This window comes from Larimichthys crocea, chromosome X (genome assembly GCF_000972845.2).
Source record: "Larimichthys crocea isolate SSNF chromosome X, L_crocea_2.0, whole genome shotgun sequence".
Taxonomy (NCBI): domain Eukaryota; kingdom Metazoa; phylum Chordata; class Actinopteri; family Sciaenidae; genus Larimichthys; species Larimichthys crocea.
Window position 1 is genome coordinate 10472572 of NC_040020.1, and position 13085 is coordinate 10485656.

A 13085-nucleotide genomic window follows, 5' to 3' on the forward strand; every position below is an offset into this window, starting at 1 on the left:
AAGATTCGAGGGGCTTTATTTACATAATATGGCATAAATGAAATAAAATAAGCCTAAATCTATTTTATCATTAGTGTATAATCTTCTGAAAATAATAATCTTTATGTTTTTATTACCTTGAGATGTTGTGGGTCCTCTTCCACAGATTCCAACATGTTGAACCATCATGAGTAACATTCCCAGAGAGGACAAACTAAACACTGGCCTTTTTCTCACGTCTCCTGGCCACTGTGCTTTCTTTTACATTCTATCTGAAGGAGAGGGTGAAACGAGACGGCTGCAACCTGCGACTACACCGCCAGATGCCACTGAATCCTACACACTGGTCCTTTAACCTCAGTATGAGAAATTAATGCGGAAATCTGACAGATTTAATAATAGAACTGATGAATTATAGTCACGTTATGCAGTTCCACGATTCTAATGTCATTAAAATCCAGCAGGGTCAGCCGTTCCTGAAGGCTGAATGTAGGACGTTCAAAGGATGTCACTCGAGCAGCCACTGTCAGTGAGGGGAGGAAACAGACATGCCGCTTGTGTGAAATCCATTTTGGAGGATTGATCTCCTCCTTTGGTTTTGTACACTACCTACCTTATTTGCATCCTCCTCGTTTCACCCTCTCCTTCCTATCATGAAGGAGAAAGTCCCAAAGGTCGTATCTAGATGGTGGTAACACATGGTGGACTCTACAGGCACCTGTAGATAGACCGGACCTTTAAGTGGTTTAAAGTTTTTGGACTCATACTATAGCATGCCTCTATATCCAAACAGTTTTGAGACAAAAAGAAACATTTCAAATGAATGATCAGCTCCTTCTCTAGGCCAATAATGATCACAAGTTAAAACTCATTCATTATCACACCTTTTAGCTGATTTATTTATTTCTTAAACATGTTAAGCCATCCATTGCCGTGCTGGCAACAGGTACACACCGTATAAGGAGTGGTGCATTGCATTGACATCATACGTTTCGTTAAAAGAAATGTTTATCATATTTTTCCCCTTAAAAAAGAAGAGACCGACCAATTGAAAAGAGCAAACAAAGTAAGGATGACGAAGACACTGGCATTGTCCTGCAATGGTAAGGAGACCACTGGCTGGTAGAAGCACTGATCGTCATGGAAGACATCCCAACATTTACTGCAGTCCAACTCTCATCATCCTCTTGTCTGACTGCAACGTTCTTCACTCCGACGCTTTTACGACGCTTCCAGACTTACGAGCCCAACCCTCAGGTTAACGCTTAACAGTGCCTTTGCTCCATCTTCATCATCTCCACCTTCTCTGTGCAGAGTAACACACCGGAAATGACGAGATTAAAATGTCAACAGAAACCCTACATACGGTCATACGATACGAGTACAAACATTATGAAAAAAATGAGTTTGTTTTCTTCTCATTTTTATACAAAATGTCAGGGGGTGCTTCAGCAACCAGGAGTTTATGTTTCCTGCTCCTAGATATGAGGTTTTTGATATTTACGTTGGATGTTAACCATAACTGTTATTGTTTTGTTACAACAGTTCCATGATACTGGAGGACATTAGAAACATTTGGGACAGGACTGATGCACAACATTAACAAATGCAAACAAGTCAGTGATTCACAAATCAAACAGAAGATATAGTTTCATATGATCTTACTTACAATACCCCCCCCACCCCATGCACTACACAATAGTCTTGAATTTTCATATATTACATATATGCTACATTCTCTTATTTCTTATTTCACTGATATAAAGGCAAACATATCTCAATGCAAAGTGTAAGCTGCTCTGCTTTTCTTTACATTTAAATTAGTATTATAGGTTGAAATCGGACAATTCAAACAGTATGACTTAGCTCATAGCAAACATAAATGTAGCTCATAAACTGGATTTTTACGTAAACTCTTAATTCCTCTGATAGCAAGAATAGCAATTTTCAATGTTTGTTTGTTTGTTTTTATCAACAATCACAATGTATATACATCACCAGAACTAAAGCAAGCTCAATCTTAACATTCTGATCTCCAAATGTTTTTTTTTTCGTATTGCACACACATAAATACACATAAAAATACAGAACTAATTTTTGGGAGAGGTTACAGTAGTAGATTTTTTTTAAACATCTCTATTTTTATATTTAAAATGCATACCAAAACATCTTAAAAAACAAACAAAAGAAGGAAAAAAAAAATGTCGTCAATATGCTCGTTTCATAATGTCCGAATACTGTGTGCAGCCACCCGGCGGTGGTTTTGAATGGTGTCCTTTAACAAAATGCCATAACAGTAAAATGTATTAATACTTGTGTCCTGTGCGATGTCATGTCCTTATAGAAGGGTCAAGGGTCGGGGAGCAGTCATGGGTTGGCTAGTTGACTGCCCTACTAGATTTGCAAATGGGATTTTTTTTTTTTTTATTACTTTTTTTAATCATTTTTTGCGACCACATGTTGATATTCCATTAACTGCAAAAAAAGAAAGAGAGAGAGAACATAAATGTTAAGGTTTACTGACACACAGAGTAGCAGACATGTAAGAGCAGGAAAAGTACAGGTGTGATTTAAAAACAGGTTAAACCATTGTGTAATCTGGCTTATTGACCATTCTTACTGGGAACAGTACACACCTTTTGTCCGCCCATAGTGTGTTTCCAGTTATTTAGCCTAATTAGACTTCCTTTCAGGATTCGGGGGGGGTGTTTACAGACAGTGCCTTATTATAGCCTGACCCACTCTCTGCCTCACTTTTGTTGCACTGTTAAGGAAGTGCAACTTAAACAACGCCTTTATGAGTCATATTTGTTCACGTTCAAGTTTATCTTGAATGAGTGAAAAGGTCTGTGTGGGTGGTGCAGGGCCCATAAATGGAAAAGGTATAAACATGAAAGGTTACACCTGTGCGCTATGACGAGTGAAACCTCTGAAACTGACCACTTCCTTAACTCCTGCAGTCGTCACAGCTTTGCAGCATTAGTCCGGCACAGCAGGTCTGGCAAGCTCTCAAAGCGGTGTGCTTACTTCATATCTCATGGAGTTTGGAGTAATTATATACACCCACCAGCCAGAGTGATCCAATACAACAACTCTGCCATGTATTCTACTTTTATGAAGTATTTTTCTGGTGTGTCTTTGTTTTTTCTATAGTATATTCCTTGTGTATTGCGAGCTGCTCCCCCTCTTGAATATGCAAAACATATATCATGTATTCAGCCATCGAGTGCATATTTAAGATACTTATCCAGCCACATTAAAAAGAGCAACAACTAACAAGTTTTAGTAGCTGACAAATTCTAAGCTAAAAAACAGAGGCTATACTACAAAGTTCTAATAGTAATCTGTTCATTTTGTAGCAGCATTGTGTAACAGTATCTGAGAAGCAGTATTTCCCTGTGTTTTCTGGTCTGTTACACCTTTGATTACTCATTGATGGATGCAGTTGTGGCGTGGTCAGAGGTTCCTGTGTGTTTCTTACTGTCTCTTACTGGGAGGGGATGCTGGGTGAGCCGGAGCGGTGGAAGTGGATGTTCTGCCACTTGCCGTCGCGGCGGTGCCACACGCGGGTCTCCTCAGACTGCATGGTGCGGGGCATGCCAGCGGCGTCCATGTACTGGGTCAGTCGAATGTAGGCGATGCACGCTGCATTTTCCCCAATTAGGTGCACATGTGGGTTCAAGAGGATGGTGTGCACCGGCTTATTCCCTTTGGACAGGGCTGGAGGGGAAGGACGTAACTGTCAGTATCACATATTATATGACTCACTCTCCATGCTGAGCTGGGTGAGGGTGGTTTGGGAAATTCTAATGCAGCTTCATGACTGTTAGAGACAAAACAATAAGCCTACCTTATTAGGAACGCTAACTGACATGAAAACAAGAGGAACTAAACGTCTCCATATGTTAAGGTTGGATAGTGGACAGGCACAGGCTTGCCAAGTGATTGAGGTTTCTAGGACATATCTGGTTTATCTGTACTATTTTTACACAGACTGAGGACATCCTGCCATTTATAGCAGTCATTATTCATTAGTGATTTTCTATTTTTTGCTCCAAGGTTAGCCTATAATCACAGCCATGACCTTGTAGTGTACCAGCATGAACTGTAAACTGACTAAATATTCATATTAAACATACATATCTTCCATCTGTGTGTGTTGAGCACCATCCTTCTTTAAAACATATAATTTTATATTGTTTCAACACATTTCTGTGCAGAAGTTTGGGTGTTTTGTCTCTCTGTGTGTTTGTGTCCTGACTCTACATCACATGTCCGCTAGGTTGGCTCAATGAGTTTCCTGCACACCTGATTCCCATCAGCTGATTTCACTTCTACAGCTGTTATTTATTGGCTCGTTTGGCTGCATGTATAAACGGCTCTTCCAAGCGTGTTGGTTGTTTGAGATTGTTGCTCTAGTGTGCAAGCTTTTCAAGTTGCATTGCTGCCGCTGCTGCATATGTTGTCGATGGTTCGCGTGCACATTAAACTGTAGGACAAAACCTCACTTGAAAATGTAGTCATTTAAATACGCATGCTGTTTTTTTGCATGTATACTTTATTTTACACACGTGTAACGTATTCAAAACTAGAACGTATTTTGGATTCCAGCATTGCAGTGTTCTAGGAAATTAAACAAAAGGTCTCCCTACTGAAAATCAAACTGCAAGTTTTTCCTAAAGTGCTCCAGCAGAAACAGGATCAAATCATTCAGAATTAATCTGCAGAGCGACTGCAAAATATTTGACATGTTTGAACAGTTCTGAACTCTATACACCCCTTAAGGCCAAATTTTCCTTCATTGTCCAGTTTGGGTGCCAGCTGGCTACTTACTAACTCTATATTCCAACAGCTCTGTACGAGCAAGCATCTCACACAGTGAATTCCCTCCTATCTGTTTTATTCATCTATTTTATAAAATGTGACAGTTTGAGGTCAAATGCTGCCCTGACAATACTGTTGACTTTCTGTTGTTTTTTTGTGGCCAAGTCATGATTAATGTGTCTGAACTCACCATTCTCAAAATAAAAGCGATGGAAGTCATGTCCTTCCACCAGGTTTCCCAGGGCCTCAGGCTCAAAGGAAGTTAGACCAGGATCACAAATCTTCCTGTTATGCCAAAAAAAAAATTAAAGAATCAGCAAATCTTTACAGCCAGGGATGTTACTGTACAAATGCAGAGAGGAAGAAACTTACGCATAGGCCTCAAAGTCTCCATTGTTGATAGACTCAATCAACTGCTCAGTGACTTTGATGATTTCCTGTTTGCGGGCTACAACAGAAGATCAGAGAACATCATCAACAACACAAACCAACGTTAAAAATAAAAAAATAAAATTACGAGCTGTTACTGTATTCCAGGCAAATGTAGGTCTGAGTGCAGGTAAAGGAAATCTGACACCAAATCAGCTTCAAATGGATTCTAGTCTACGATTTAGCTGGATTTTTTTTTAGAGTTATTAGAAATGGAAGGCGCTCGGGAAAAAAAATAAAGTATTTCACAAAATTGTTGTCAGATGATATCTGAGTAACAAACCAAGAAAGCCTCCCATGACTAATAGTGATATCAGGCAGGAAAATGCAGGATGACACGATTCCTTTCACCCAACAAAGCTCAAAATGAACAAAGACAAACCAATGCTCAGATGCAAGTATTTGCTACAGAAGCAGTTGTAACTAAGTAATGTTGACAGTTACCTTTATTGTTATTGGTGCAGGCTGGGGGATATTAAAAAAATACTTAATTCGTGCAACAAAAAGACATGTTAAATAGAAAAAGAAATATATAAATCAGCTCCATCGCCTTCATAGCCATGAGCTACAACACTGTGTGAGCGTGTGAGTCAGCTTTCTAGTGCATGAGTCAGTGTTTGGGTTAGTCAGACAAGAATCAGATAGAGACACAAATATACAGAAGCATAAATCCGACGGTAGGAGCAGATATTTAGGGGTCAAAAAAAGGTTTGATTTCACTTGGGAGGGGAAAGTCTCAAACCACAAGCTATCAAACACCCACTAATCTAAACCAAAGGGAATCGGGAGGACAGGGTTTGAGACACAGATCACTTTCCTCCAGTGATGACAGGGAAGGGAGTGAAACAAGGCAATTCATCCCCCACTGTGGAGGAACTTACTCTGAAACGAGGAGGTGGGAGTCTGCCTTGAGTCAGACATCTGTGAGGAGCGGCTCTTAGAGTTAAAGATACCGCTCACTAAGCTGCCCAGACGAACGGCTGTCAGGGATTGCATGAATGGGCGTATGATTGGATGTCAGGTGTGTGTGTGTTGAGCAGGGGATGTAACAAACATAAAGGTTGTTTAAGGCATACATATGCATGAAGGCCAAAGGCAGGATAGGAGATATATCGGGCGGGGTGGATGGATAATTTCAACAAAACATAAGAAAGGGGAGAAAAAAATAGAAAATGAGACACATTTAGTAATAAGGAAACATAAAAAAGAGATATGCATAAAAGTGAGCTGTGTTTTCTTGATCAACCTCAGACATAAGATGGAAGAAACTTGAGGATGCGAGGGAGGGTAGGACAGAAAAAGAACAGGGCGGATCGCATCTCGCAAGAGCGGCTGACAGCCGAGAGGAGGGCTGCGGTAACTCGCTTTGCATTTCAACAGCATTGCAAAACAGAGTGAAGGAAAAACACACAAAGGAGAGATAAGTCGGATGCCTGTAACCTCACAGTGTAGGCGAGTAAGTAGGTTAATCAGAGAAAAAGACAAATTCTCCTACCTTTTACATCCTCGTCCTCTATGGTGGTGTTGGCACTCTCAATGGACTCCTGACAAAGAATGACAACCTACAGATTTTGTATATGTAATACATGTTTCTATAATGATATGGTACAGTTTGAAATATATATTATTTCAAAGCAAACAAATATATCGCTACACTGAGTAATTTCCTTGATGATACAGTATAAAACAAGAGGAGGGATGACATGCAACAGTGTTCTCCTGCTGGGCTTAAAGCAGGGATGTTGCGATTACAAGGTTAGAGTCTTAAACCCAGAGGGCACCAGTGTGACCCGGTGAACATAATTTATTACAGTTGATTATATAACGAGTTCACACTATGAGATAATCCTTCTACAGTTCACAGGGGAAGTTATTCATCATGATTGCAAAAGGAAAATGCTTAAAGCACAAGAGCAAACAGCTTTGATATTAAAGTCTGTGTAAAGTCCTAATAAATCTGTGTTCTGAGTTTGTCAGACCAAAGAAGAAAGTGTTATTAACCACCCAGCCAAATTCAAATGATTAAAAATAGACAACTTTATGAAATTAGGTGTCAAAATCAGGTAAAAATAAATTCTCAGCTCCAGGTCTGTGGGCCGTGTCCTCTGAATATGCTGAAGAGTTCAGAAAATGACATCTGACTTTGAAACGCTCTGAGCTGAGATGAATTCATCTCTCTAGCTCAGGGTGGCCTCAGCGTGTCATCGAGCCACCTTTTTAAGGACCGCCCACAAAAATCCTGAAAACTGTTTGAACCTCGAACTCCACATTTCACTAATATATCGTTCAAAGTCTTTTCACGTGTTTTCAGCAGTCATCACTATTTTCCAACATATTTAATGTATTTTGAAAGAAATCTCAGGATTGGTTTTATACGGACTTAAATAAATAAATAAATACAAGTAAAGATGAACATTTTGTTCTAATACCTTATTTCCATCCACGGGGTTGTGGATCACAGTTGTCTGTGGTTCCTAAAGAGAACGAATGACAAACAACTTGTTGAAAGAAATAACTCGAAAAAGCAAAAATGAGGTATGATGGCATAGAAACTGTTGAAAAGGAAATGTGTTTTTCAGTGTGTATCTTTAGAATTTGAAGGTGGTCTATCTTTGACCTAATTTTCTCATCTATCCGTCTCTCTAAATACATAACCCCTGTTCATCATAATGTATCATACATCAAATAAACCCATCTTTGTTTGCCTGTCCCCGCTTTTATCTCTCTTCCTGCACACTCACTGTCTTTTTCTGTGTCTGTCTGCTTTTCTCGACAGTGTCCTGCCTCTTTAATCAGATGTCTGAGCTTTTGTGGAATCGATCCTGATGACCAGCTCAGTCCTTCTAATCACTCACCCCGATTACAGTAGATTATAACCATAAGCAGGCTGAATCTGTGTGTGTTTGTGTGTTTGTGTGTGCATGATGAGGATGGAGAGAGAAAGGAGGATAGACAGTGTGTGAAAGAGAGAGAGAGAGAGAGGAAAGAGGAGATGCCATGTGCCTGCGTTCATGCGTAATCTTCTTGACAGCAAATGGGGGGACAGAAAGCCTTTGACATCATGCAGAGCAGCAGTCATGTGGCCTGACGTAGACAGCCAGTCAGCAGACACCGTGTGTGAGCCAATGAGTGACGGCCAAGAATCACTTGGGAATGTAGCATCATAATGAGCCCAAAGAGCTGACATCCTCACACTCCAGTCATGCACAGACAGACAACAAGCTTGCGAATGCAGAGCACTAAAATACATACATGTCATGACATGAGAGGAGCACATGCATGGTGTGGGTGTGTAAAGAGCAAAAGGAGAGAGGAAAAGGGAGCAAGGAGAGAGGGGTTGAGGTAAAGGTTTAACCACACATTTAAAACTACACTAGTCATGTGTGTAAAGACTTGTTGTTTCAGCCCAACATTAACAAGCTCCGTGTGCCCTGTGCATGCTCTGCTACTTCAGATGAATGAATGGATGAATGAATAGTTTAGCTTTATCAAATATGCTGGAGCTGAGACATGCCACAAAAGCTTTTACACATTGTTTCATTCAGGGATAGCCTAAAATTAAGGCTAGACACCTGTTATCACCCATTATATTTTCTGTATTCGTTAAGCATTTAAATCTCATCAGACAAGAAAACCATCTGACCCCGTGTGAAAGGGCGAACCTGTACCTCCTCCACAGTGAGGCGTGAGGTGAGGAGGTGTAGAGGTGCACGTGTAGGTGTGTGTGTGTGTGTGTGTGTGTATACCAGAGCAGGGGCAGGGCCAGTGTCTTTAGGACTGGTCACTGTGTTGGCTTTGTTGTTGACCTGCAGGGGGCAGTGTAGAGGGGATATGACACACATACACACTTTTGCAAACACACACACACACGCACACATACTGGCTACCATCCACTCCAAAGTGATCATCCCAACTCATGTGTCCCGAAGATCTCATGTTAGTGTTAACTGTTACCGACCAATGAAATCTTGGTGTTAGGCACTTAAAGCAGGAGGGTAGCTGTATTAAGGACACTTTAGACAGAAGCAGAAGTTAGATAAACTGGGCTGTGCTGAAGGTAGGTTATCATTAAAATAGGTTGTAGGGAAACTTCTTGTGTTTCTAAAAAAACAAATTTCTAAATAGGTATCGAATTAGGATTGAATTCTGCCGGAGAACACAAAAGACGTCAGTAGTCTGTGAATCAGCCTCCTTTTACAAACACTCATTTTCATCACTGTAGGACACCAGAGAAATACAATTTCCTGAGCTTTAAAACTCTGTGCCTGAATGATCAGTGGTTTAACTGTTCCTCCGCTTACGTGGCTTTGTGTGTACTCGCTCAGATCTTCAAGAATATCCTCAATATGAGACTGTAACATGCCATTTCACTGCACTGCATTCAGGCAATCAGACCTTTCTGTAAAAGCCTCAAATCAGTGGAACACCATGCATGACGATGTGAAGAGTTACCAGCTTAAAAACTCTGCTCATACACACTGACCGTGAATCTGTCTCTGTAGATTTTGTGTGTGTGTGTCTGTTTGATGACTTTGTATTATGTTATTGTGCCGTTTCTTCGTTTGGTCACTTTGACCACCCACACTGTCAGATAAGGCAATAACAGGTTTTGAAACTTTTACTCAATAGTTGACCAAAAATAAAACCGACCCTCCTCCATCTTCAAACGTTCCTCATCTATCTATGAATGTCGACATGTATTGGTCCAACCTTCTAATGATTCAAAAACATTTAGGTTGGCAGAGTAAATACACATACGGTAATGGATTTCATCTGGATTCAACAGTTCAGTAGGAAAAGCCTCCAAGGTATTTTGTACAAAATACAAAACTGCTTTTTGCTTTTAGTTTTCATTGGATGCGGTCACATGGATGAGGGATAAACTCCCTGGAATGGATCTCGTAGTGTGACATACTGTAGGCCTGAGTAAGACCCAAACACAGTGACACTGCTTCAAACATTGTATGCAGAGGTCCAATCTCAAACCAACACTCACTTCTATGTAAAAGAGCCACACAGAATTTGTCACATACACATTGTATATGCATGCACATGTGCATACACGCATGCACCTCTGCATCAAGTGCTCATTTCAGACTGGACCCTAAGCACACAGAGAAACTATAATAGAGTACATGAGGGGCTCTGTGGTAAGGATTAAGTGTCTATGGTTTAGAAAAACACAGGCGAGAAGAGACAGTAATGATACCAATGTTTTAAAAACTATTTCATAAAACTGGAAATATCACATATAAATTAATGTGGTCTGCCGTGAGAGCAAGCTAAGAAAATAACAACCGTTGCCCACTGCTTGGACTGACTGTCCCTGAATGATGATGTTGTGTGCACAATGCATAATAATTGTCCAAAAGGCTCATCAAGCACCGAATCAAAAGCGTTTTTCTTCACAGTGCAGAAGCAGCTCACCTTAACGCCGTCTTGCTTCTTGTTGAGCAAACTCTTGGCTGCTGTAGAAGGAAAGAAAGAGACGACACTTCAGCAATGAGAGTTTGCAAACGAGAGCCTGAGGCTACACTAACATGCAGCAAGCATATCAGTCAGCTGTGCTTATCTTCAAACTCCAGGTGCAAAAATCCAACTGCAAAATCCATAATGCAATGCAACAGATGCTTAGAAGAGCATCATCACTTATGCAAAGGTTGTTCTCCGACTACATGTAACTCACAAGTGGAGGGGCTTCAAGTGGGTGGCGTATTTAGCAGGTGATGAAAGGGATAATCTAACCCATCTCCAGCAGACTCACACAGCATTCTTAAACTGACATTTGCACACATACACATGCACTTATCCACTAGCGCGCACACACACACACACACACACACACAATCCCACCATTCTCTCTTTGCATTTCGCATAAAAGGAATCCAAACCCTGGATTGCATATCAAAGTACATGCTGCATCCTTTATCTAATCTTAATTCTGATTTCATATTTCTGCAAGCGTGAGGTTCAATATCGTTCTCTTTCAAAATACCTCATCTTCATGCATGCTGTGATTGACTATTAGAAAAAGGGTAAACATCATCAACTATTTATTGGGCCCAGCCCCCACATTAGTTCGCTGTCATTCCAAAAATCTTACCTCAAAATGGAAACCACAATCCAAATAAAAGAAGGAAAGAAAATTGACAAAAAAAGGAAGAAAAACGATGAATAAAAAGAGACACAAATGCGCGAATGCATTTTACTGTAGAATGAAGAGAGAAGGCAGGCCTAAGTAAGAGCCTGAGAAAACAGAAATGCATGCAAAAAGGTATGACAGAGTGCAAAAACAGAGAGAGTGAAAGAGCATCAGCAAGAGAGATAAAGAGAGATGGCTGTTTACCAGCGGCACCTTTTGTGCCATGATCGTCCTCGTTTTATAAGAGATGAAACAGATCGAAAGCATTCTTTTCAAAGTTAAAGACTGACTGACTAGAAGATTCATTTTTCACAGAGCATCTAACCAAACTACCTCCAATATTAAAGGCTTAGAAGCATTTCCAGCCTCCTGCATAAGACGAATGTTTAGTTTTCAGGTCGTGAGCAGAAGGCTGAGAGCGACATACCTGAGAAGTTTCTTGTGACCAGCAAAGTGGTCAATATGGCTCCCTGCAGTGATAGAAAAGAAGGAGGTAATGATGATGGAAGGAAGGAAGGAAGAAGGAAAGGAAGGAAGAGACAGAAAGAGGAAGATTGATTATAAGGTTACGGCAAGAAAGGGGAGCACAGCAAAAGGGCAACTTGAAGGTTTTAAGAGAGCAAGTCATCATTTCTAAGTTACACCGAGAAGAATTGAGTGAGGAAGACAGAGAACGGGGGGAGAGATGGCTGGGTGGATTGTTCTACCTAAATAGAAACATGAAGGATTGCCAAACGTCTCACCTTGAGTTTCCTCCTGGCGTTGAATTTCTTCAGGCACTCCACAGTCTCCTGCCTGTGCATCATGGAGGCTACAGTGGACCGTTGCTGCAGGTAGAAGATGAGAGGATTCGTGGATTAGGAATAAGAATGTAAACAATGGATGTGTGTGTGTTGGCAATAAGACTGTGTGTGTTCAATTAACTTGTATATCTGTTTCTGTATCTGTGTGTGTGTGTATGTGTGCCACGTACGCAGATCCAGGGGTGTTTGAGAGCCTCTGCGGCAGTGATGCGTTTACTGGGGTTGATGGTTAGCATCTTGTTGATCAGATCTTTGGCCTCAGGAGTTACAGTGTCCCACTCTGGGGATGGGAACTGTCAGAAAACAAGAGTGTTAAATGATGGTGACATGGAGGAGGCTGATAGGGACGAAATCAGATTCTTTTTGAAGCAAGGCAAAGAAGACAACACGAGTGAACGGACAGACTGATCCTCTGGGGGATAAGGTATGCAGACGTCCAGTTATTAATACCATTAATTCATCTTTGATCGGTAAAGATGTCTCCAGAATGGAGGCAACAAGCTAGCCATGTTAAATGATGAGTCACTGCAATAAACCAGAATCCACCACACACTGCAAAATCTAAAAATATACAGCTGTCACTGCCTTACTGCATCTACCGACTTCAGTGGACCCAAAAATCTTAAACTTAAAACCAAAAGTGACCGAGCGTTTGCAGTTGTGGCTCCCACAGTCTGGAACAGCCCCAAACTATAAAAAACGCAGAGTCAGTCGATCGCTTTATGAAGATGCTAAACACTCACCTGTTGAGGTGGTGAGTCTTTTATTACTGCTTTTATTCTGTTTAACTTTTTACTGTTTTATTGTTCTTTATTGTTTTTCATTGCTTTTAATTTTATTACTTCCAGATTTATCTTTCTAATGTTTGTACAGCACCTCGTGACGCTGGCTTTCAAAGGTTATAAATA

The 13085-nt window shown here is 40.7% G+C and overlaps 1 protein-coding gene across 10 annotated transcripts in view; it reads right to left on the reverse strand.

The window, feature by feature from the left end:
• Positions 1 to 850: 850 nt before the first annotated feature.
• camk2d2 (calcium/calmodulin-dependent protein kinase (CaM kinase) II delta 2) overlaps positions 851 to 13085 on the reverse strand; it is a 35840-nt gene continuing 23605 nt past the window's right edge. Inside the window, exons 10-21 of one of the 10 annotated variants that reach the window (XM_027283724.1) lie at positions 12348 to 12470; positions 12118 to 12201; positions 11802 to 11844; positions 10660 to 10700; positions 8979 to 9038; positions 7662 to 7706; positions 6728 to 6794; positions 5677 to 5697; positions 5176 to 5251; positions 4994 to 5088; positions 3461 to 3699; positions 851 to 2454 (exon numbers count right to left, since the gene is read on the reverse strand). In XM_027283724.1, the coding sequence (XP_027139525.1) occupies positions 3467 to 3699; positions 4994 to 5088; positions 5176 to 5251; positions 5677 to 5697; positions 6728 to 6794; positions 7662 to 7706; positions 8979 to 9038; positions 10660 to 10700; positions 11802 to 11844; positions 12118 to 12201; positions 12348 to 12470 (888 nt within the window). In that variant the 3' untranslated portion in view covers positions 851 to 2454; positions 3461 to 3466. The remainder of the gene's footprint in view (positions 2455 to 3460; positions 3700 to 4993; positions 5089 to 5175; positions 5252 to 5676; positions 5698 to 6727; positions 6795 to 7661; positions 7707 to 8978; positions 9039 to 10659; positions 10701 to 11801; positions 11845 to 12117; positions 12202 to 12347; positions 12471 to 13085) is intronic. The other 9 variants (XM_027283725.1, XM_027283723.1, XM_019256430.2 and 6 more) reach the window with 9 other exon arrangements.